At 54.7% G+C, this 23,954-nt stretch overlaps 1 protein-coding gene across 1 annotated transcript in view; it reads right to left on the reverse strand.

Annotated features, from left to right (window-relative positions):
• The window catches only part of HACL2 (2-hydroxyacyl-CoA lyase 2), a 38,965-nt gene extending 34,450 nt beyond the window's left edge, over positions 1-4,515 (reverse strand). Inside the window, exon 1 of the mRNA XM_006127999.5 lies at positions 4,359-4,515. Coding sequence (XP_006128061.4) covers positions 4,359-4,500 — 142 coding nt within the window. The 5' untranslated portion in view covers positions 4,501-4,515. The remainder of the gene's footprint in view (positions 1-4,358) is intronic.
• Between the last annotated feature and the right edge of the window lie 19,439 nt (positions 4,516-23,954).

Below are 23,954 nucleotides of genomic sequence, written 5' to 3' on the forward strand. Positions count from 1 at the left end.
ACACTTCGCCAAAGGATCAATGCCCACAAAACCGATATTAGACAGGATCACAAAGAAAAAACAGTTTCTCGCCATTTCAACCAGAAAGGACATTGTCTCAACGACTTAATTACCTGCATCCTGCTTCAAAAGCCTCTTAAGACTGCACTTGAAAGAGAATCCTCTGAACTGTTATTCATGTTAAAATTCGACACTTTACACCTGAGTTTGAATAAAGGATCTAGTTATCTTGCCTATTACAAAGATAGCTTCCCCAATTATCACCTCTGATATCATTAGCTCACAGACATTTACCCTCCCCCCCCCATTCCCCTTCTGTTCTGAAATTTGATTTGTCCTTTTCATAGGTGTTCATTTTTTTTTAAAATTGTATCCTTTGGTATATATGCTTGTGACAATTTTCTTCCACTATTTGATCTGAGGAAGTGGGTCTGGCCCACGAAAGCTCATCATCTAATAAACCATCTTGTTAGTCTTTAAAGTGCTACATAGCCCTGTATTTTGTTTTAGCTACACCAGACTAACAAGGCTACATTTCTATTTCTGGGTATGTCTACACTACCACCCTAGTTCAAACTAGGGTGGTTAATGTAGGCATCCGAAGTTGCAAATGAAGCCCGGGATTTAAATATCCTGGGCTTCATTTGCATCTTGCCGGGCGCCACCATTTTTAAAGCCCCGGTAGTTCGGACTCCGTGCCCGCGGCTACACGCGGCACGGAGTAGGTAGTTTGGATTAGGCTCTCTATTCCGAACTACCGTTACTCCTCGTGGAGCCCACACTTGGAAATCCTGAGACACAAGGTTGCCTGTCATTGAGTAACTCGGAAATTCTACATGCTGCATGGGAACAGGAAGAGCTGAGCCACTGAGGAAGCAAACACAGAGCTGAACCCAGGTCTGACAGAGGCAAATGTGATACCTGGGAAAACATTAAACTTGTTAACTCAGCATCAGCCTTGCATGGGAATGGCCCCATCAGATAACAAGGAGCTTGAAGAACAGTAAGCCAAGCATTCATGTGAAGCCCTTACCTTTGGTTCCAGGACTGCAAACACCCTGGCTACGTCTACACTGGCCCCTTTTCCGGAAGGGGCATGTAAATTTCACTAGTCATCGTAGGGAAATCCGCGGGGGATTTAAATATCCCCCGCGGCATTTAAATAAAAATGTCCGCCGCTTTTTTCCGGCTTTTAAAAAAGCCGGAAAAGAGCGTCTACACTGGCCCCGATCCTCCAGAAAAAGTGCCCTTTTCCGGAGGCTCTTATTCCTACTTTGAAGTAGGAATAAGAGCCTCCGGAAAAGGGCGCTTTTTCCGGAGGATCGGGGCCAGTGTAGACGCTCTTTTCCGGCTTTTTTAAAAGCCGGAAAAAAGCGGCGGACATTTTTATTTAAATGCCGCGGGGGATATTTAAATCCCCCGCGGATTTCCCTACTACGATAGGTGAAATTTACATGCCCCTTCCGGAAAAGGGGCCAGTGTAGACGAGCCCCCTATGAATGTCAGGAAAGTGAGTCTCACTTGGCCCTTTTCTGCTCTCAGGAGGGATTCTTAACATACTCACTAACATATGGGGGGGAGGAGGGGGAAGAGAGACAGTCAGGTGTGTGCTTACTAATACAAGCAGGGTGGAGCATCAGGTGTATCCATACAAACATGGGGGACAATTAGATGCATGTTCATGTGCATGGGCAGGCAGCTTGGGCAGGCATACTGTGTGACATAGGGGGTGGGTGTGAGTGGAATTTTTCTTCTTTGGAAACCTTAATCGCAGCAGTTCTGGACTTGTACTTCGGACCACATATCTGCATCACCCGTCCTAGCACCATACAAAGGGCACAGCTATTATAGCAATTAAAGTGTTAGAATCCCCTGCCTGCATAAATATCAGGAGAGGTGCCAGCTTCCGACATGTGAGTGTGTGGAAGGGAGCAGGCTTTGCTAGAGTAACAGCACTTTTGCAGCACAACACTGCCTTTCTATGCATTGACCTTCATGCCTGGGTTGGAGTCACAAACTGTCACCGGCAGCCAAGGGTCTGGAGCAATCTGCATCACAGTAAGATGGGTATCATACAGCACAGTGTTTTTTAATTGTATTCTGCAGCAATTTTTGGCTACCTTGTGTAAAAGTGAGAATTGTCTAGAATAATTTTATAATTTTCATGCACACCTTTGTTTCCATCTGAACTTTGAATTGCTACCCAGTAGGAGAGCATAACAAGGGGCAATGGTATTAAGTTGCAGTAGGGTGGTGGATCTAGTTTAGATATTAGGAAAAACTACTTCCCGAGGAGGGTGGCGAAGCTCTGGAATAGGTTACCTGGGAAGGTGGTGAAATCTCCTTCCTTAAAGGTTTTTAAGTCCCAGCTTGACAAAGCCTTGGCTTTGGATTCAGTTAGGGTTGGTCCTGCTTTTAACAGCGGGTGTGACTCAGTGACCTCGTGAGGTCTCTTTCAACCCTAGGATTCTATGATTTAAGAAGGTCAGGGATACAGCTCCATGGCTGTGTCTAGACTGCATCCCTTTTCCGTAAAAGGGATGCAAATTAGACACATCGCAATTGCAAATGAAGCGGGGATTTAAATCCCCCCCACTTCATTTGCATAAACATGTCTGCCGCTTTTTTCTGGCTCGGAGCTTTGCTGGAAAAAAGCACCAGTCTAGACTGTGATCTTTCGGAAAATAAACCCTTTTCCGAAAGATCCCTTATTCCTCTTAAAATAAGGAATAAGGGATCTTTCGGAAAAGGGTTTATTTTCCGAAAGATCCCTGTCTAGACTGGCGCTTTTTTCCAGCAAAGCTCCGAACCGGGAAAAAGCGGCAGCCATGTTTATGCAAATGAAGCAGGGGGGGATTTAAATCCCCGCTTCATTTGCAATTGCGATGTGTCTAATTTGCATCCCTTTTACGGAAAAGGGATGCAGTCTAGAGACAGCCCATGAGTTGCTAGCTTCTGCTTGCTGGAAGCTGAGTGTGGACAACCGAGGATGGATCACTTAAAGATTGCTGTTCATTGCCAACACTACTGTTTTACACCAGGAGATCTCCCAGAAAGTCCATCTTAGACTGACTTCTGGTTAGCCTTTTACATTCTTCAGAGACCAAAGCACATCAGCCAATGACACCAGGCAGCCTATTCATGGTAGGGTTTGTTAGACAAGTGGATTTCCAGCACAGGAAATCCTTAGGTTAGAAGAGAGAAGCAAAGTTTAAGCCAAGCCAGTTCTCCACCCAGCTATGCTGCCATGGATTCAATTTTTGACTCTCTCCTTCTGTTTCCTGATCAGTCTCAGGTGACAGCTATGTGTCTCTCCAGAGGCCAGCATTTATCCTCTCAGGGCTTGTGTTTACTAGTTGTGGGAGTCTTGCTGTGGTGGTCAATCCAGTGGGAGTTGATTTACCAGGTCTAGTGAAGCCCCATTAAATCGACTACTGAATGTGCTCCCACCAGAGAGAAAAGCCTAAAGTAAGCCAATAAGAAAGTTTCTCGCATCCATCCGGTGCAGTGTAGATGCCACAGATAGTCAACCTAAGATACACAGACTCCATCTACATTATTCATGTAGCTGGATTTGAGTAATTTAGGTCAACTTTAGCCCTAGTGTAGATTAATCAACTCTAATCACAGCTGATTAATCAACTGTGAAGCAGTGCTACTGCACAGCTTAAGAGAGAACACTGGTGTCAATACCCCACACTGAGCAAAAGAGGTCATCACCCTGCGGGTGGAAGAACTCCCATCCCCCTAACCCTAACAGGCATGTTTCAAGTGCTAGACCATTATAAAAGGTAGCAGCTCAGCTTAGTCTGAGTTACTGTCCTGTAACTCAAGGGCTACGCTACAGACTCAAGCCATTAGCCCAGATACATTCATGTCACGTATGGACCAACCGCAGAGTGAGCAACTGCACATACCCCGTGCCCTTGCCCTCAGGGACGAGGCGTTTTTAATTTCTCCTCAGACGGATACTGTACCATACCCACAGCCGTTGTTGGGGCTCTTCTCATACCTTTTCCAGTCTAATTTAACTTTTTTTTGGTCCAGGCAAGGGCGCCTAATGAAGAACAGGGGGCATCGGCCATGTGACCGCCCTCGCACGTGCCTCCATGCTGCACCCCCCTCCCGGTAGGGCTGGGACGAGACTACCCCCTGCCCTTTCCCAGCAATGGGGCTGGGAGGCCAGCGAGGGCCCAGCCCCACAGCAGGGGGCGGGGATTTCCGCACTCACCATGGGGGCTGCCCCGCCTCCCCCCAATGACGCGCCGGTAGTGAGAGCGACCCCTTCCGCGGGTGCCAGCCCGCCAGGAGCACCGACCCCGCCCTCCCGGGACCCGAGCCGCGCTGGCTGCACGTACCGAGTCTCAGCTTCAGCTGCGGGGCACGGGTACTGGCGCTTCCGCCAGGGCTGTACCGCCCTGTGTCACATGACCTCCACTTCCGGTGGTGTGTTGCCTGTGCGCTTGCGCTACTTAGGGGAACTTTAAGGGCACTGAGCATGCTCAGTAGCTCTGCTGACGCCACTGCCCTTCTCCCTGCCCACTCTGGCTGGCTACGTCTAGACTGGCATGATTTTCCGCAAATGCTTTTAACGGAAAAGTTTCAGTTAAAAGCATTTTTGGAACAAAGTGTCTAGATTGGCACGGACGCTACTTTTTGCGAAAAGCATCCGTGGCCAATCTAGACGCGCTTTTCCGCAAAAAAGCCCCCATCGCCATTTTCTCCATCGGAGCTTTTTTGCGGAAGAGAAATCTGAGCTGTCTGCACTGGCCCTTTTGCCCGAACGGGAGCAGCACAGTATTTCCGCAAGAAGCACTGATTTCTTACTTGAGATCTCAGTGTTCTTGTGGAAATTCAAGCGGCCAGTGTAGACAGCTGGCAAGCTTTTCCACAAAAGCAGAATAAGGGAGGAAAGGGGCTGCACAGCGGAGGGGGGTGAACATTGACTGTGCGGGAGTGAAGCGGCCACAGGCAGATTTAGGATCAGTGCTGGGGCAAACTCAGGGCTGGTGCAGGGAGGAGCGGCAGGTAAACTCCGCTGCTGGAGCAACACAGAGGGCAAAGCCCGAGCACAGGAAGGGCAGACGGTTTAAAAACTGTCACCCCTGTGGGAATGAGGCACCAGTCAAAGGGTGGCTGTGGCAGAAGGGCTTTTTTATTTGCTTAAACCTGCTTTTTTATAATTCAACTCAAATTGGAGGCACTGAGCGTGCTCAGTAGGTCTGCAGACGCCCCAGCCCTTCTCCCGTCCTGTACTATGTAGAAGTTTTTGCTTAGTACATTTTAAAAGGGGTTAAAAATGGAAAAGGGCTAAAGACAGGACATGACGTCTCAACATTTCACACATTTATGTTGTCTGCTGCTCATGGAACACTGAATTGCACTCCCATCACTGTAACCCATTTTAATTGTAGTTTTGCTTCTTGCAAATGTTATTTCTATAATTTAATTACTCGGTGCAATGCATGTCATTGTCCTATTTGTTTTTGTTTTGACAGCTAATGCTAAAAAACACTTAAGCACTTGCCACCTTATTGATATAGCACTGCATTCTTGAGTGTATACTATCCAGCCATGCAGACTAAAGAAAAACCTTCCTACTGTCCCCATGCCCCAATGTCTGCTTAAAGCAAAGTCGATCAAATGAAAAACCTTCCCACTGCCCCCCTCACAGTCTCTGTGGCTGTGTCTACACTGGTGCGTTCTTGCGCGAAAACGGCCGCTCTTGCGCAAAAACATGCCACCTGTTTACACTGGCCGCGCGTTCTTGTGCAAGTAAACTGACGTTGTACAGGCAGTCCCCGGGTTACGTACAAGATAGGGACTGTAGGTTTGTTCTTAAGTTGAATCTGTATGTAAGTCGGAACTGGCGTCCAGATTCAGACACTGCTGAAACTGACCGCCAGTTCTGACTTACATACAGAATCAACTTAAGAACCCCAGGCGTCCCCAAGTCAGCTGCTGCTGAAACTGATCAGCAGCTGATTCCAGGAAGCCTGAGGCAGAGCAACTCGGTGCTCCTCGGTGCTACTGGACCAACCCAGCAGCACCCCATCTGCTCTGTCCCAGGCGTCCTGATTCAGCTGCTGCTGAAACTGACCAGCAGCGGCTGAATCAGGACCTGGGGCAGAGCAGCTGGGGTGCTGCCGGGTTGGTCCAGTAGTGCCCAGAGCGGCGCTGCAGGACCAATCGGCAGCGCCCCAGCTGCTCTGCCCCAGAGTCCAAAACAAAAGCCTGGTCTGCTGGGGGGGGGGGGAGCACACTAGCTGCGCCCCCCCCCCCCCAACAGACCAGGGACACGCGGAGCAGAGCCGCAGCGGCAGCGGGGTGCCGCACCTCTGAGGCTTTGCTCTGGCAAAGCCTCAGAGGCGCGGGGAACCACCGCTGCTGCCGCTTCAGTCTGGGTGTCTGTGGTCTGCTGGGGACGGTCCCTAGCAGACCACAGGCACCCAGACTGAAGCGGCAGCAGCGGCGGTTCCCCGCGCTTCTGAGGCTTTGCTCTGGCAAAGCCTCAGAAGCGCGGGAACCCGCCCGGTGCCCCTGGTCTGCTGGAGACGGTCTCCAGCAGACCAGGGGCACCGGAGCAGCTTACGAACGGGGCTTTCTCGCCCTGACCTCCGGGGCGAGAAAACCCCGTTCGTAAGTGCGGATCCGACATAAGTCGGATCCGCGTAAGTCGGGGACTGCCTGTACTGTAGAAAATCAGGGCTTCTTGGCTATGTCTAGACTGGCATGATTTTCCGCAAATGCTTTTAACGGAAAAGTTTTTCAGTTAAAAGCACTTGCGGGAAAAAGCGTCTAGATTGGCACGGACGCTTTTCCGCAAAAGCACTTTTTGCGGAAAAGCATTCGTGCCAATCTAGACGTGGTTTTGCTCAAGAAAGCCCCAATCGCCATTTTCGCGATCGGGGCTTTTTTGCTCAAAACAATACCACGTTGTCTACACTGGCCCTCTTGCGCAAAAGCATTTGCGCAAGAGGGCTTTTGCCTGAATGGGAGCAGCATAGTATTTCCGCAAGAACACTGACAATCTTACATGAGACCGTCAGTGTTCTTGCGGAAATTCAAACGGCCAGTGTAGACAGCTGGCAAGTAGACAGCTTGCCAGTCTAGACGCAGACCTTGCGTCAGAACTCTGATGCTCCCTCTCAGGAAGAAGCTGTGACGGGGTGGCGCAACCACGCACTAACCGCGACCGCCCAGGAAGGCCAGGGGGCGCGGAGCAGCTTTCCCGGCCACGAGAGAAGCTGCCGGAGCAGCGGCAGAGACGCGCCACCCGGTAGGCGGCTTAATTGGTGGTTCCCCGGACGCCGGGGAGGAGGCTTCCCCCGCGGCGGGGGAGACAGCGGCAGCGGGGGGATACTCTGCCTCTGCCGCTTCAGGGTCGGTGCCCCCGCCGACCACCCACCAGCAGCCTCGATACCCAGCGATGCTGGCCGGGAGGAGATCCCTAAGAGGGGGCGGGGGCAGCTGGAGGAAAAGGGGAGGAGCCGCTTGCAGGCTTCCTGGAGAGGAGGGGCGGCACCCTCCCTGGGATAAAACCGGCAGGAGCCATAGGACTGGGGAGGAAGGAGGGAGAAGGCGGATGAAGGGGCTGAGAGCCTCGAAGAAGCACCGGGACAGACCCGACAGTGAGTGGGAGGGTGAGGAAGCAGCCCAGGGCGGGTGCAGACAGGAGCCCGCGGGCTGATGTGTTGAGGCACCTTGCCCCATCAGCCAGGTGAGAGGAGAGAGGTAATTCTCCCCCGCCTTAGGGTCCTGAGCTGGGGTCTGGAGAGAGGGAGGGCCCGGACCCCGCTCAGCTCCCCGCTCAGGTGATTGTCGGAGCGACCAGAAGGAGGTTCAGCAATCCTCAGCTCAGCGGAATCAGAGGAGACTGGGGCAACAAGCAGGACGGAGGGACATGACCAGGGCGGTCGGGGTCGGGGGCTCCGTGACACGTGGTGGAGAATGTGGGTACCAGGCCCCGAGTGTAAGGGGGCGCTAGGAGAACTGGGGAGACTCTAGGGTAAGGATAAGGGAGGAAGTTTGTGTTTTTAAGGAGACCAAATGGAGCCAGCAAAGGTGTTAGAATGGGTGATGGAGAATCAGGGCCAGCAGCAGCACCAACAGACCCAGATCCTACAGCAGCTGGCATCGCAGTTCCAAGAGCAACAGTGGCAGCTGATCAGAGAGCTCACGGAGCAGCAACAGGCCACCGAGGGCAGGCGGAGTAGAGGGGAAGCCCCCCTGCCAGGTGAGGAAGGCAGAGCTAGCGGGACCCAGCTGCCCATTCGGCTGGCGAAGTTGGGCCCAGAGGATAACATCGAGGCATTCCTCGTGACATTTGAAAGAGTGGCCACAGTGGCAAGATGGCCGGAAGAACATTGGGCAACTATAGTGGCCCCCTATTTGTCGGGGCCAGCCCAGTGGGCATACCAAGGGTTGTCCGCGAAAGACGCTATCCACTACTATAAAGTGAAGGAGGCCATATTGGACCAGGTAGGGATAACCCCCGAAACGTACCACCAGTGGTTCCGACAAGAACGCTATCGACAGGGAGAGAGGCCCAGCGCCTGAAGGAGTCCGGGATGAGGTGGCTGGAGCCCAAAACTAAGACCGGGATGCAGGTGGCCGAAGCCGTCATTTTGGAACAGTTCGTACAGATATTATCAGTGGAAGGACAGAGGTGGGTCCGACGCCATCACCTCTCAACCCTAGCGGAGGCCATGACCCTGATGGAGGACTTCATGGCCGCAGAAGGGGCGGAGGACCAGGGGAGGACGCCAGGAAGTGGTCTACCGGGAAGGACCCCGACCATGAGCAAGGGCACTGCCAGACGGGGTGGAGGTGAGCGGAGACAGCCTGCGGAGCCAGGACCGGCCTGGGGGCGAAAATTGGCCCCCGTATGGCGAAACCCTGTAGAAGAGCCAAAAAATGAGAAGCGGGTGCCCCTTGAAGAGAAGGAGGATGGACGGAAGATTGGGCCACTAGGTAAACTCATATGCTTCCAGTGCGGGCAGAAGGGCCACTTCCATCGAGAGTGCCCCAAGATGGACTGCACATTCAGGAAAGTGATGACCTCCAATGCACAGCCCCCAGGAAACCTTCTGAGTAAGGTAATGGCGAGAATAAAGGTAGGGGGGTGGATTGTGGAGGCACTGGTGGACTCGAGCTGTGGACAAACAATGGTGCGAGCCGACCTGGTTGAAGCGGGAGCGGCCACTAGGGGGCCCATTTGGATGCAGTGTGTCCACGGGGACATCCGCCCTTATCCGACGGCGTGGGTACAGATCGGGGATGGGTAGTGCACGGAGATTTGGCGGGTGGCGTTGGCCCCGAATCTGGCGTACCCGGCGCTACTGGGATATGATTGGCCGGGTCTGGACCCCCTGCTACAACAGTGGGGGCAGGCGATGACGACCCTGGAGGGTGCTCCCGGGAAAGCAGTGCTGGAGGTGGCCCAAGTAGAAGAAACCCCGGCCCGGGCTGCCGGAGTAACAGCAACCGATCAGCCCAGCTCCGGCGCCGACGCCCAGCCCTTCAACTTAGATATAGAGGAAGGGGATTTCCTCCAACTCCAGCAGGAGGACCCTTTACTCCAACGAGCCTGGGAACAAGCGTCAATGCCGAGCGAAGAAGGCGAGACTCGGGGGACATACGGCCAGAGTCCACGGTTTGAGGTACAGGGGGACCACTTATACCAGGTGACTAGTGAAAGGGAGGGACGGGTATAGGTGGTGGGTATTGGAATTGGCTCATGCCAACCCGTGGGTCGGGCACCTGGGGCGGGAGAAAACCCAACAGCGGGTACTGCAAAGGTTCTTCTGGCCGGGGGTGTACCGGGCCGTCCGAGACTTTTGTGACTCTTGCCCCCAGTGTCAGCAGACAGCTCCGGCAGGAGACCCAAGGGCCCTGCTCGTTCCCCTCCCAGTGGTCAGGGTCCCTTTTGAACGCATAGCCTTTGACCTAGTAGGGCCGGTAGAAAGGTTGGGCCGGGGACATCAATTTATATTGGTTGTAATAGACTACGCATCCCGGTACCCCAAAGCGGTCCCTTTACGGTCAACCACAGCCCCCACGATCGCGGAGGAACTGGTAAAATTTTTTTCGAGGGTGGGTCTTCCCCGGGAGATATTGACGGATCAAGGCCCGAATGTAACTTCCCGGGTGATAGCCGAACTATACTGGATGTTGAGAATTAAGACCTTACACACCTCCGTATACCACCCTCAAACTGATGGCCTTGTAGAAAGGTTCAACAAGACATTAAAAATGATGCTAAGATGATTTATACAAGATGATCCCCGGGATTGGGATAAATTGGTGCCAGCCCTGTTATTCGCCATCCGGGAGGTGCCACAGGCCTCCTCGGGGTACTCCCCCTTTGAATTGTTGTATGGCGGCAACCGCAGGGGATATTAGACCTGGTAAAAGAACACTGGGAGGAACAAGAGTCAGGGGCCCAGGGCACGGTCCAATATGTGCTACACCTCCGGGAAAAATTACAAGCCCTGGGGGAATTAGCGAAGGGCAACTTAGGAAAAGCCCAGGGACAACAAGAGGCACGATATAATCAGGGGGCCCGCTTGAGGGAGTTCGCACCGGGAGACCGGGTTCTATTGCTACTGCCGGATCGGGACTCTAAGTTGATGGCGAAATGGCAAGGCCCGTTCGAAGTCCTAAGGAGGGTTGGGAAGGTGGACTATGAGATAAAGTTATATGGAAAGAGAAAAGACACCCAGATATACCATGTAAATATGCTAAAGAGGTGGAAACCTCGGGAAGCACTTTTCATTGACCCTCAGCCTCCTGAGCTGGACTTCGGCCCATGGTGTGAACCAGAGATGGAGCCCTGTATAGAGGGAGAGCTGACACCGGTGCAAAGGAAGGAGGTGGAACAGTTGCTGCAGCCGTACCCCCACGTATTGACCAATCGGCCAGGTAAGACCACCCTTGCGAGTCACGAGATATATACAGAACCAGGGAAGAAGGTTCGTAATGCCCTCAGACCATTACCCCGGAAATTGTGGGAACCCGTGAGACAAGAATTACAGATGATGTTGCAGTGGGGGGGTAGTGGAGGAGTCTCGGAGCAACTGGCGGAGCCCGATAGTGTTGGTCCCAAAATCGGACAAAACGCTGCGGTTTTGTATAGACTTCCACGGGGTGAATGCCATCTCCCGCTTTGATGCCTATCCCATGCCTCGGGTGGATGAGCTGCTTGAACGAATCGGGGAAGCGCAATACCTCTCACAAAGGGATACTGGCAAATCCCCTTAGCCCCCGGTGCCAGAGAAAAACGGCCTTCGCGACCCTGTTTGGATTGTATCAATTTATAACTATACCCTTCGGACTCCATGGAGCAGCCGCGACATTCCAGTGACTGATGGACCGAGTATTGCGTAAACACCAGCCGTACGCCATCATCATCTTTAGTGCGACCTGGAGCCAGCACCTGGAGCAGGTGCGCGCCATACTCGAGACACTGGCAGACGCTGGCTTGACAGCAAACCCAAAGAAATGCAGGTTTGGGTGCCGGGAAATATCGTACTTAGGATATACGGTGGGAGGAGGGCATCTGAAACCCCTAGTAGACAAAGTAAGCGCGGTACGGGATTATCCTCTACCAGTAACTGTGGGTATGTCTATACTACAAAGTTAGTTCGAACTAACAGACGTTAGTTCGAACTAACTTTCCTAGGCGCTACACTAGCGTTCCGTTAGTTCGAACTTAATTCGAACTAACGGAGCGCTTAGTTCGAACTAGGTAAACCTCATTTTACGAGGACTAACGCCTAGTTCGAACTAGCTAGTTCAAACTAAGGGCTGTGTAGCCCTTTAGTTCGAACTAGTGGGAGGCTAAGGCTTCCCAGGTTTCCCTGGTGGCCACTCTGGCCAACACCAGGGAAACTCTATTGCCCCCCTCCCGGCCCCGGAGCCCTTAAAGGGCCACGGGCTGGCTACTCACTTTGTGCCAGTTGCAAGCCTGCCAGCACCCGTGCCTGCACAGCCTGCACCTGCCACAGAATGAGCCAGCCATCCGAGGGCTCCCAGCCCTCCACTGCTCCCCAGGACCAGCCTGGCGGCTCCCGGGAGCCTGCCCGGGGGCGCAAAAGGCGGGCGCCCGCCTGGTCAAGTGCGGAGATCGTGGACCTCATCGAGGTTTGGGGGGAAGCCTCCAATGTCCACGATCTCCGCACTAGCCACCGGAACGCGGCCGTCTACGGACGCATGGCTGCCAGCCTGGCCGCCAGGGGCCACCAGCGCAGCCGGGAGCAGGTGCGCTGCAAAATAAAGGACTTGCGGCAGTCCTACTCCCGGGCTTGCCTGCCAGGGGCTGACCCGGAGGCCTGCCCCCACTTCCATGCCCTGGACCGCATCCTGGGGCCTCATGCCGTCCCTGCCCCCCGGGACGTGATTGACCCCGGGGCAGAGGGACCCCTCCTGGAGACAGAGGAGGAGGAAGAGGGCTCTGAGAGCCAGGAGCCTGCCGCCAGCCTGCCCAGGACCCGGGACCCGCGAGGCACGCCACAGAGCCGCTCCCCTGCATCGTCAGAGGCCGGGGAGGCGTCCACCTGTGAGTACCCTCGTGTTCCCCTTATGTGTACGGGGGGCTGGGGCGAGAGGGAGCCCCGGGACCGTGTGCCTGGGCCTTGCCCACCACGGAGCAGCAGCTGGGGATCCTGCAGGGGCCCTGGCCTTGCAGAGGGGAGCTGGGTTTCACACACCTGGGCCCCTGGGGAAATTGACCGCTGGTCTTCTTGCACCACAGCTGCAGCACCGGGGCCTGCAGGGCGCACCACACCGCCTGCAGCAGCCGCCCGTGCCCGGGCAAGCAGGACAGCCAGGAACCAGGAGGACTACCAGAGGCGGCACCTCCGGTTCCTGGACCGACAGCTCCGTCTCCAGGACCACTGGGTCCAGGAGGACCTCAGGCTGCGCCAGAGGAGTCTGGAGGCCCTGGAGGAGCAGGGCCATGCCCTGCGAGGCCACCTCCAGAGCCTGCTGGACCGCTTTCCATTTCCTCCTCCCCCTGCTCCCCCTCTTGCTCCCCCTGCTCCCCCTGCTCCTCCTGCTTTCGCTCCTGCTTCCGCTCCTGCTTCCTCCACACCCCCTGTCCCCTCTGCCCCCCCCTCCACAACCATTCCCCACCAACGCCCCCGGACCCGCAGTGTGGTGAGACGGGAGAGGCAGCCGGACTCCCACCCCTGAGCTTTCCTTTCCCTTCCTCCCTTCCCTCCCCTCCCCTTCCAGCTCCCTCGTCCCAGGTTTCCCCCTCCCTTCTTCCACCTTCATTCCTCCCTCCCCCCACCCCAGTTCTGTGAAATAAACAGACGTTTTTGTTTGAAAAACAGGTGTCTTTATTTGACAGTAGGTAGGGAGGGGAAAGGGGAAGGGGGGGATAGGGTGGAAGAAAGCCCCAGTGGGGCATGCAGGGAGAGGTCAGTCCTCCTCCTCCTCCACCTGGAAGCTCTCCCGCAGGGCTTCCCGGATCCGGATGGCCCCCCGCTGGGCTTCCCAGCCATGCGGTCAGCCTCAGCCATCCAGGCTGGCAGGAAAGCCTCCCCCTTCCGCTCACACAAATTGTGGAGCACACAACATGCCGCCACCACGGGAGGGATGTTGTGCTCGGCCAGGTCCAGATGGGTGAGGAGGCATCGAAAGCGGGCTTTCAGTCGCCCGAAGGCCCCCTCCACCACGATGCGGGCCCTGGTCAGCCTGGCATTGAAGGCCTGGTGGGAGGGATTGAGGTGCCCCGTGTAGGGCTTCATGAGCCAGGGCTGCAGTGGGTAGGCGGCATCCCCCACCAGGCACACGGGCATGTCCACGTCCCCGACCCTGATGTGGCGGTCGGGGAAGAAGGTCCCGTCCTGCAGCCGCCGGCACACGGAGGAGTTGCGGTACACCCGGGCCTCGTGTGCTTTGCCGGACCAGCCCACATTTATGTCCGTGAACTGTCCCCGGTGGTCACACACGGCCTGCAGGAGGATGGAGAAGTACCCCTTGCGGTTGACGTAATGGGACGCCTGGTGTTCCGGGGCACGGATGGGGATGTGCGTCCCGTCGATGGCCCCCCCCGCAGTTGGGGAAGCCGAGGGCGCCGAATCCCCGGATGACGGTGTCCGGGTCGGCGAGGCGGACCACCCTGCGGAGCAGCACCCGGTTGATGGCCTTGACCACCTGCGGAGAGAGACACAGCAAAGCGCCAATCAGTGGGGCGCCCGGGTGGCTGGGAGCGTGCGTGTCCTGGCAGTGCCCCGCGCCCCACTTCCGGAAGCAACCCCCCTGGCGGCGTGTAGTACGGCCGGGACAGCCCGACCCCTCCGGTGCGGGGTGCTTTCGCCTCCTCCCCCCCCCCCCCTTTGTCCCTGGGGCGGCCCATCCCCTCCTCGCAGCCCCCCTCCCCCCCGGCTCGGTGGCCGACGAGTGCCTTACCTGCATGAGCACCGCTCCGACGGTGGATCTCCCCACGCCGATATGGTTCCCGATGGATCGGTAGCTGTCCGGCGTGGAGAGCTTCCAGAGGGCGATGGCCACCTGCTTCTGGAGGGGGATGGCGGGTCTCATGCGAGTGTCCCTTCTTTGCAGGGCAGGGTCGAGCCACTCGCAGAGCTCCAGGAAGGTGTCCCTCCTCATCCTGAAGTTCTGGGTCCACTGTCGGTCTTCCCAGCGCTCCAGGACGATGCGGTCCCACCAGTCGCTGCTGGTGTCCAGACGCCAGACGCGGCGGGGCACGCCGGTGCCGGGGCGCCGCCGCGGCTCCTCCACGGCCCCCAGGGTGGCCAGGCGGAGAGGCAGGGGGCTGACGTTCCCCAGGTGGTGCCAGGCAGCCTCGAGCCATTGCTGGCAGGCTTGCAGCAGCAAGTCCACAAAGTGCACCAGAAGGTGCAGCGCGAGCTGTGGCTCCATGTTGCCACCTGCGGCGGCCCCCCCCCCCGAAGGGAAGCACCGACACAGACGGGCACAGAGACCGACGCTTTGCTGTCCCTCGGCGAGGTTGGCAAGCAAGCAGGAAAAGCTGAAAACCGGCTGTCCAGGGGGGTCCCTTTAAGCTCGAGCCTCAGATAGCCTCAGACAGCAGCCACACAAAGCAACTACTGACCTGATGCCCTGCCAGAACCGGTTTCAGCTGCCCTTAAATGCCCCCCTGCATCCAATCAGTGTGGACGCGCTAGTTCGAATTAGCAAAACGCTAATTCGAACTAGTTTTTAGTTCTAGACGCGTTAGTTCGAATTAGCTTAGTTCGAATTAACTAATTCGAACTAAGTTAATTCGAACTAGCGCTGTAGTGTAGACGTACCCTAAGAGACAAATACGACAGTTCCTGGGGTTAGCAGGGTACTATAGACGATTTTTTAGCTGACTTCGCAACCCTAGCAGCCCCCCTAACAGACATGAGGAAAAATAGTCAACCCCAAAAAGTGCAGTGGACCGAAAGAGGCAGGCAGGCGTTCTTCACCATCAAACAACGTCTGGTATCGGCCCCAGTATTACGACAGCCAGATTTCTCGAAACTGTTCATTCTACAAACGGACGCTTCCGAGGTAGGATTAGGGGCTGTACTAGTGCAAGAAGTAGGAGGGGAGGAACACCCAGTCTTATATGTGAGTCGCAAACTGTTCTCCCGGGAGAAAAGCTATGCGACTGTTGAAAAAGAGGCCCTAGCGGTTAAGTGGGCCATTGAGGCCTTATGTTATTATCTTTTAGGGGCCCGATTCTTGCTGATCACGGACCACGCACCGTTAAGATGGATCCAATCAATGAAAGAGACAAATGCACGAATAATGCGGTGGTACTTGTCCCTACAGCTGTACTGTTTCCAGGTGATACACCGCCCAGGGGCGGCGCACGCGGAAAGGACAGGGGGGTAGAGGGAGCCCCGGAACATGACTTAGAGGGGGAGGTGTGTGACGGGGTGGTGCAACCCCGTACTAACCGCAACCCCCCCAGAGGGCCGGGGGGGCGCGGAGCAGCTTTCCCGGCCACGAGAGAAGCTGCCGGAGCGGCGGTAGAGACGCGCCGCCCGGCAGGTGGCTTAATCGGCGGTTCCCCGGATGCCGGGGAGGAGGCTTCCCCCGCAGCGGGGGAGACAGCGGCAGCGGGGGGATACTCTGCCCCGGCCGCTTCAGGGTCGGTGCCCCCGCTGACCACCCACCGGCAGCCTCGATACCCAGCGACGCTGGCCGGGAGGAGATCACTAAGAGGGGGCGGGGGCAGCTGGAGGAAAAGGGGAGGAGCTGCTTGTGGGATGCCTGCACAGGCGTCCTGGAGAGGGGGGGGGGCGGCACCCTCCCTGGGATAAAACCAGCAGGAGCTGTAGGACTGGGGAGGAAGGAGGGAGAAGGCGGATGAAGGGGTTGAGAGCCTCGAAGAAGCACGGGGACAGGCCCACTGGTGAGCGGGAGGGTAAGGAAGCAGCCCAGGGCACCTTGCCCCATCAGCCAGGTGAGGGGAGAGGGGTAATTCTCCCCCGCCTTAGGGCCCTGGGCTGGGGTCTGGAGAGAGGGAGGGCCCGGACGCCCCTCACCTCCTCGCTCGGGTGATTGTCGGAGCGACCAGAAGGAGGTTCAGCAATCCTCAGCTCAGCGGAATCAGAGGAGACTGGGGCAGCAAGCGGGGTGGAGGGACATGACCAGGGCGGTCGGTGTTGTGCAAGAGCTCTTCCAGAAGAGGCAAGTGTTGACAGGCAACATGAATTTCTTGTGCAAGAAGCCCGTATGGTTAAAATGGCCATCAGAGCTTCCTTGCGCAAGAGAGCGTCTACACTGCGATGGATGCTCTTGCGCAAAAGCACATCTCTTGTGCAAAAGCACATGCCAGTGTAGACGCACTCTTGTGAAAGACTTTTTGTGCAAGAACTCTTCCACAAAAGAGTTCTTGCGCAAGAAGCTGTCAGTGTAGACATAGCCTTTGCATGAACCAAAGTGGGTCAGCAGACATGGGGGAAGACATACCTAACACCCCTGAAAGCTCCCCTAGCCTCATGTGCAACACTCCATGGCTGTGTCTAGACTGGCCAGTTTTTCCAGAAAATCAGCCACTTTTCCGGAAAACTTGCCAGCTGTCTACACTGGCCGCTTGAATTTCCGCAAAAGCACTGACGATCTCATGTAATGATTTGCGCAAGAGGGCTTTTGCCCGAACGGGATCAGCATAGTATTTCTGCAAGAAGCACTGATTTCTTACAGTAGGAAGTCAGTGTTCTTGCAGAAATTCAAGCAGCCAGTGTAGACAGCTGGCAAGTTTTTCCGCAAAAGCAGGTGATTTTGCAGGAAAACTTGCCAGTCTAGACACAGCTCCGGTGGGAAAAGGCTTCTTCCCAGCATCAGCCCCTTCTCCAGCCCCAGGCACTGGAGCAGTGAGGCTCCCGGGGAGCAGGGAAATCCTGACCCCGTTTAGAAGGGGCTGGCTGCTGTGTCTGAGGGTATGTCTACACTACAAAGTTAATTCGAACTAACGGACGTTAGGTCGAATTAACTTTGATAGGCGCTACACTAACGCTCCGCTAGTTCGAACTTAATTTGAACTAGTAAATTTGAACTAGGCTTAGTCCTCGTAGAATGAGGTTTACCTAGTTCGAACTAAGCGCTCCGCTAGTTCAAACTAGGTAAACCTCATTCTACGAGGACTAAGCCTAGTTCGAATTTACTAGTTCAAATTAAGGGGTGAGTAGCCCCTTAATTCGAACTAGTGGGATGCTAGTCCTCCCCAGCTTTCCCTGGTGGCTACTCTGGCCAACACCAGGGAAACTCTATTGCCCCCCCCTTAAAGGGGCACGGGCTGGCTACGATGCCCGTGCCAGGTGCAAGCCTGCCAGCACCCAGCTAGCAGACCCTGCACCTGGCACGGCTCGAGCCAGCCACCTGATGCCCCCCAGCCTTCCCCCTCTTCCCGGGACCAGGCTGGTGGCTCCCGGGAGCTTGCCCGGGACCGCAAGAGGCGGGCACCCGCCTGGTCTAGTGCGGACATCGTGGACCTCGTCCACGACCTCCGCACTAGGCACAGGAAAGTAGGGCATGAGAGTTGCCAGCCTGGCCACCCAGGAGCAGGTGTGCATGAAAATCAAGGTGGTCCACTGAGACCCCCGACCCTGAGCCCTGAGTTTACAATGGCCGTACTGGGTGAGAGCAAAGGTCCATCTAGCCCAGTAGCCTGTCTGCCGACAGCGGCCAACCCTAGGGACCCTGGAGGGAATGGACCGAAGACAGTGACCAAGCCATTTGTCTCGTGCCATCCCTCTCCAGCCTTCCACAAACTTTGGGCAGGGACACCACTCCTACCCCCTGGCTAATACCACTCCATGGACCCAACCTCCATGACTTTATCTCACTTCTCTTTAAACTCTGTTCTAGTTGTAGCCTTCACAGCCTCCTGCAGCAAGGAGTTCCACAGGTTGACTCTTTGATTTGTGAAGAAGAACTGTCTGTTATTAGTTTGAAGCCTGCTACCCATTCCTTTGTTTGGTGTCCTCTAGTCCTTCTATTATGGGAACTAATGAAGAACTTTTCTTGATGCACCCTCTCCACCCCACTCATGCTTTTATAGACCTCTAAGTTAGTTCGAATTAGCGCTGTAGTGTAGACATACTCTGAACCAGCAGCCTCTCAGAAGCCTGCAGAGCAGCTGGAGGGAAAGGAGACGGCACCTCAGGCTCCATGCATGGTCAGAGGAGGGGCCATAGAGGCTGCCCCGACTGGCCCCTGCCAAGAAACGGAGCTTGGACACAGCAAACGAACCTGCCACTGTAGCCCCCACCCCTAGGAGTGGCCCATGCAGACTGCTCTGCCAGCCTGATGCTGCTCAGCTTGTGGGCTGGCTCCCTTCTGGTTGGGGGCAACCACGTGGCTCAGTCGCCCTTTATCGGCACCAGGGCAGCTGTGTGGGCCTCCGGTGCCCAGCTGCTCCAGCGCATCGCTCTATGACTGGGGCAGGAATGGAATAGCCCCGGATGCCCAGCCCCCGCCCAGGCACAGATCAGCTAATGTGGGGCTCACGGGGCTCCCCCACACCGAGACCACCCCTTCCCATGCTGGGGCAGAGGACTGGCTGCAGGATCCGGCGGCAGCTGGGGGGCAGGAGATGTGGGGTGGAGCGGGGCTAGGTACAGCGCCGCGTTGCAGGCTCCTGCGCCTCTTAGGAGAGTCGCCCCCAGGGCCAGGCTGCAGAAGCTGCCGCTTTATTCTTATTTCCTCTTTCAAGGAGTTGGTCTCGTGTCTGGGTCTGCGGAGCTGGGGAAAGGTGCATCACGGTACCCACCCGCCAGCAGAGACCCCCCCCCCCCAGAGTGCCTGCGGGCCGGCCGGGCTGCTCTAGAGACAGAACTGCAGACGCTGGGGGATGCTCTGTGGGACAGGGCCCTGACAGCGCCGCCCACGGGCTCCGGCATCTCGCTGCCCGGCTCCCACCCGCTCCCAGGATCTCCTGGCTTCCCTGTGAGGCGCGGGGCAGCGGCGCCCTCTAGTGGCGAGAGCTAGAAAGTGACCCGCTGGCGCGGGGCCTATTGAAGAGCGGGGCCTGGGGCAGCCGCCCGCTCGCCCTGCCCTATATCCGCCGCTGGTTACGTGCTTACATTTCAGCCAGTGTTTACATCCCAATATATAGCCATTTGCACATCTCTGGGAGGTGTCTCAAGTAATCAGTTCCCTGTCCCGGCCTATCCAGACCCCACAGACTCGCACCCTCCCAGCTCCTCCCAGCCCCAGCCTGCTCATCTGTGTACCTTCCTGCCTTCCTGAGCACCTCCAATTCAGCCACTATGGTTTGCTACATTGGTTCAGGGATTTGGGTTGAGGACTGGTAAATTGAGTGTAAGACTCCTGCTTTACTGTCTCTGCTCCCAGCCACCAGCAACCTCTGTGCTTGGGCTCTCTAGTCCAACAAAATCTGAGAGTCCCAGACCCGAGGTTCCATGAACTTTGATTTTTTTTGATAACTTGATTTTTACCAGTTTTGGAGATAGTACATAATACTCATTGTCTATGTGAAGCTGCAGATGCTGCAGCAGCATATTAAGAATGATAATAACTAAATCACACACAATAGCACTTACATTTTATGAAACTAAACGTTATATGTCTGAAATTCACATTTGCAATTGCAGCAGTCTCCTGAATTCTTCCGTGTAGGGTAGATACACCCTTAGAGGGCCTGTATACACTGACCTCTTATTTAAACATCTTTAAAATAAAAACAAGCAACCTGATTTAAAAACAAACTTCAAAAAGTATAAGCCCAAGGAATGAAAAAGAGAATACAGGAAAAAGCCTATCACCAAGCGTGGAGGCTAGCCTATTCTATTCATTGCACCCAATACAGTATGTCTGATTGCCAGCTCTATACGCAGGTGCAAGTCGCTCTTGGCCCTCCAGGGCCTTGTATGGGCTTTGGTGGCCAAACTGGAGGAGCTCAGGAAGGCAGAGACGTACATAAATGAGACTTTCCAGGACACAGTAGAACCTGTTCCGTGGTCACACAGCCTCTGTAAAGTTGAGGAGAGTGAAAGTCTCAGGGAAGGAGAAAAGTTACCACTCAAGAGAGATATCTAGGATTTCATTGTGAATGGTTCTCTGAAAACATCCACTCAATGTACAGCAGCAGTCAAAAAAGCAAACAGACTGTTAAATAAAGAAAGGGAAAGAGAATAAAAAGAGATAATACCTTATTACCACAATATAACTTCATGGTATACCCATATATTGCATGATGTGGTCTTCTCATCTTAAAAAAGATATACTGGATACATCAGATAGAAGTTTATAACTAATGAGGACAAGTCAGTAAATAACAACAACCTTATGTTATCGTGGTAATGGGAGAAGTTCGACTATCAGACATGTGGTGAGAAAGTAGCACAGCAGGCCACAGATTATCCAAAACATTCTTGGAATGTATTGGAGACAATAATTTATTTCAGAAAGTGGAGAAAGCTCCTGAGAGAAGCTGCTCTAGATGTGGGTTTGACAAACTGGTTGAGCATGCGAAAGTGGAAGGCACTTTGAGTGAAAGTGATCACGAAACGACACCGTTCATGATTCTAAGGAACAGGAGGAGGGAGAACACCAAAATAAAGACAATCAATTTCAAGAGGGCAGACTTTAGCAAACCATACAGATGATAGGTAAGGTCCCATGGTAAGCAAGTCCAAGGGGAAAAACAATTGAAGACAGCTGGTGGTTTTTCCCACTGGGTAGATAAGACTGGAAATATTGCAAGAGAAAACCCTGGATGTCCTCAATGATCTAAAAACCAAGAAAGAGTCCAACAAAAGGTCAAAAGATGGATACAAAGGATGAATTTAAACAAATAACACAAGTAAATAGTCACAAAAATTAGAAAGACCATGCACAAAACAAGCTCAGTCTATCTAGAGACATCAAGGGTAACAAGAACACATTCTATAGAAAAGACTAAAATACAGGGTAGGCCCATTCAATGTGGGTGGAAACAATAAGGGTGTGTCTACACTACAGCATTATTTCAAAATATCTTATTTTGAAATAGTTATTTTGAAATAAGATATTTTGAAATAACGCGCCTACACACAAAATGCATTTAGAAATAGCTTTTTGCTATTTTGAAATAGCACGTCCACACTGATTGGACGCTGAATCACATTTAAGAGCAGCTGAAACCAGTTCCAGCAGGTCATCCGGTCAGGAGTTACTTTGTGTGGCTGCTGCCTGAGGCTATCTGAGGCTTGTACTTAAAGGGACCCCCCTGGACAGCCGGTTCTCAGCTTTCCCTGCTTGCTTGCTTACCTCGCTGAAGGACAGCAAAGTAATTTTTTCTCTGCCTGCTTTGATTTCCCTGACTTGGAAACCACAGCACTCGGCACCATGGAGCCAGAGCTGCCACTGGGCACTCTAGTGCTCATTTGGGATGTGTTGCTGCAAGCCTGGCTGCACTTTCTGCAGGGTGCTTCCCAGCATCTGCTGCAGCCCGACACCCACACCATCCTTTGGACCTTCCTTGGGTACGGAGAGGAGCAGCTGCAGCTCCTGGATGCCAGCGTGCCCCGCTGCATCTGGCGTCTGGACACCAGCAGCAACTGGTGGGACCACATCGTCCTGGAGTGCTGGGGAAACCAACAATGGACACAGAACTTCAGGATGAAGAAGGACACCTTCATGGAGCTCTGTGAGTAGCTCGTCCCTGCTCTGCAGTGATGGGACACACACATGAGACCCGCCATTCCCCTCCAGAAGAGTGTGGCCATTACCCTCGAGAAGCTCTCCACGCCGGATAGCTATCAATCCGTGGCAAACCAGTTCGGCGTGGGGAGATCCACCATCAGAGCAGTGCTCATGCAGGTACGGCAGTCTCCGACCACTGTGCCTGGGTGGGGAGGCAGGAGGTGATGGTCTACCCCAGGGAAATGGTGGGGAGTCCCCTCCATGGGAGGTGTTGGTCTGTCCCACTCGCACTATGTGCTGCCCGTGGTGGCCAGGATTGCAGGGGGGTTGCTCCTGGGAGTGGGGGCGTGGGGCAGTGGCGGGGAAGGAGCACTCTCAGCCACCCTGGCACCCCAGTTACTCTCGGTGGTTTTGTGTGTCCCTCTGCAGGTGGTCAAGGCCATCAACAGAGTGCTGCTCTGCAGAGTCATCCGCCTCACCAATGTGGACACAGTGATTGAGGGGTTCAGCGCCCTGGGCTTCCCCAACTGCGGGGGGAAAATCGATGAACATCCCCATCCATGCCCTGGACCACCAGGCCACCCTCTACATCAACCAGAAGGGACACTTCTTGGTCATCCTGCAGGCTGTGTCTGACCACATTTTGTAGACGTTAATGTGGGCTGGTACGGCAAAGCACACGACGCATTGGTTTACCACAACTCCTCTGTGTGCCAAAGTCTGCATGCCAGGACTTTCTTCCCCAACCGCCACATCAGGCCTATCCCCTACAATCCTGGCTGATGAAGCCCTACACGGGACACCTCAACCCCTCTCGACAGGCCTTTAATGCCAAGCTCGGCAGGGCCTGCATCATGGTGGAGGGGGCGTTAAGCTGGTTGAAGGCCCATTTTAGATGCCTTGTCACCTGCCTGGACCTATCCGAGCAGAATATTCCGCACATGGTGGCAGCGTCTTGTGTGCTGCATAATTTGTGTGAGAGGAAGGGGGTGGCTTTCCTGCCATGCTGGATGGCAGAGGCCGACCACTTGGCTGGCCTGTAAGCACAGCCCCACACAGCTGCCAGCTGGGAGGTCCATCGGGGGGGGCTGTCTGTATTTGGGAGGCCCTGCGGGATAGCTTCCACCCAGAGGAGGACTAATGCCTCCCTGGTGTGCCCCACTGGGGGCTTGTACCTCATTTCACCCTCACATCCTTTCACTGACCCCTGCCTAAACCCCCTTCCCATTAAATAAAGACATGTGTTGACAAAAACAAACTCTGTTTATTGAACAAAACTGGGGGGGGGGGGAGAATGAGGGCAGGAGAGGGAAGGGACGAGAGTGGGGGAGGGGGAAACCTGGGAGGAGGGAGCTGGAAGGGGGAGGCTTCCTGCCAGTTGTCAGTCCATTGGACTGCATTTGGTTACTTTTTCCTGGTCAGATCTGTTGTTGGTGCAGCGATCTTACTATAGTGTGATTCAAATAGCCTGTAATAACTGGCTAAGCCTAAGAAGGATTGTACCTGGTTTTTGATTTAGGGATAGGCCAGTTTTGGATAATCTCTACTTTACCCTGTGGAGGGTTGATAGTTCCTTGACCTAGATGGTTTCCAAGGTAAGTCACCCTGTTTAGGCCAATTTGACATTTTTTGGCCTTAACTGTTAGCCCTGCCTCCCTTATGCATTGGAAGACAGCTTGGAGGTGTTCTGCCCATGAATCATAGAATACAGCCACGTTGTCCAGATAGGCCTCTGCAAATTCCCCAAATCTGGTTAGTAGATTATCCACAAGCCTTTGGAAGGTTGCAGGTGCAGCTCATACAGCCCAGAATGTGTAACGAAGGCTGACTTCCTTGGC

The sequence above is a fragment of the Pelodiscus sinensis genome, chromosome 31 (assembly GCF_052426305.1).
Source record: "Pelodiscus sinensis isolate ZL-2025 chromosome 31, ASM5242630v1, whole genome shotgun sequence".
Lineage (NCBI taxonomy): Eukaryota > Metazoa > Chordata > Testudines > Trionychidae > Pelodiscus > Pelodiscus sinensis.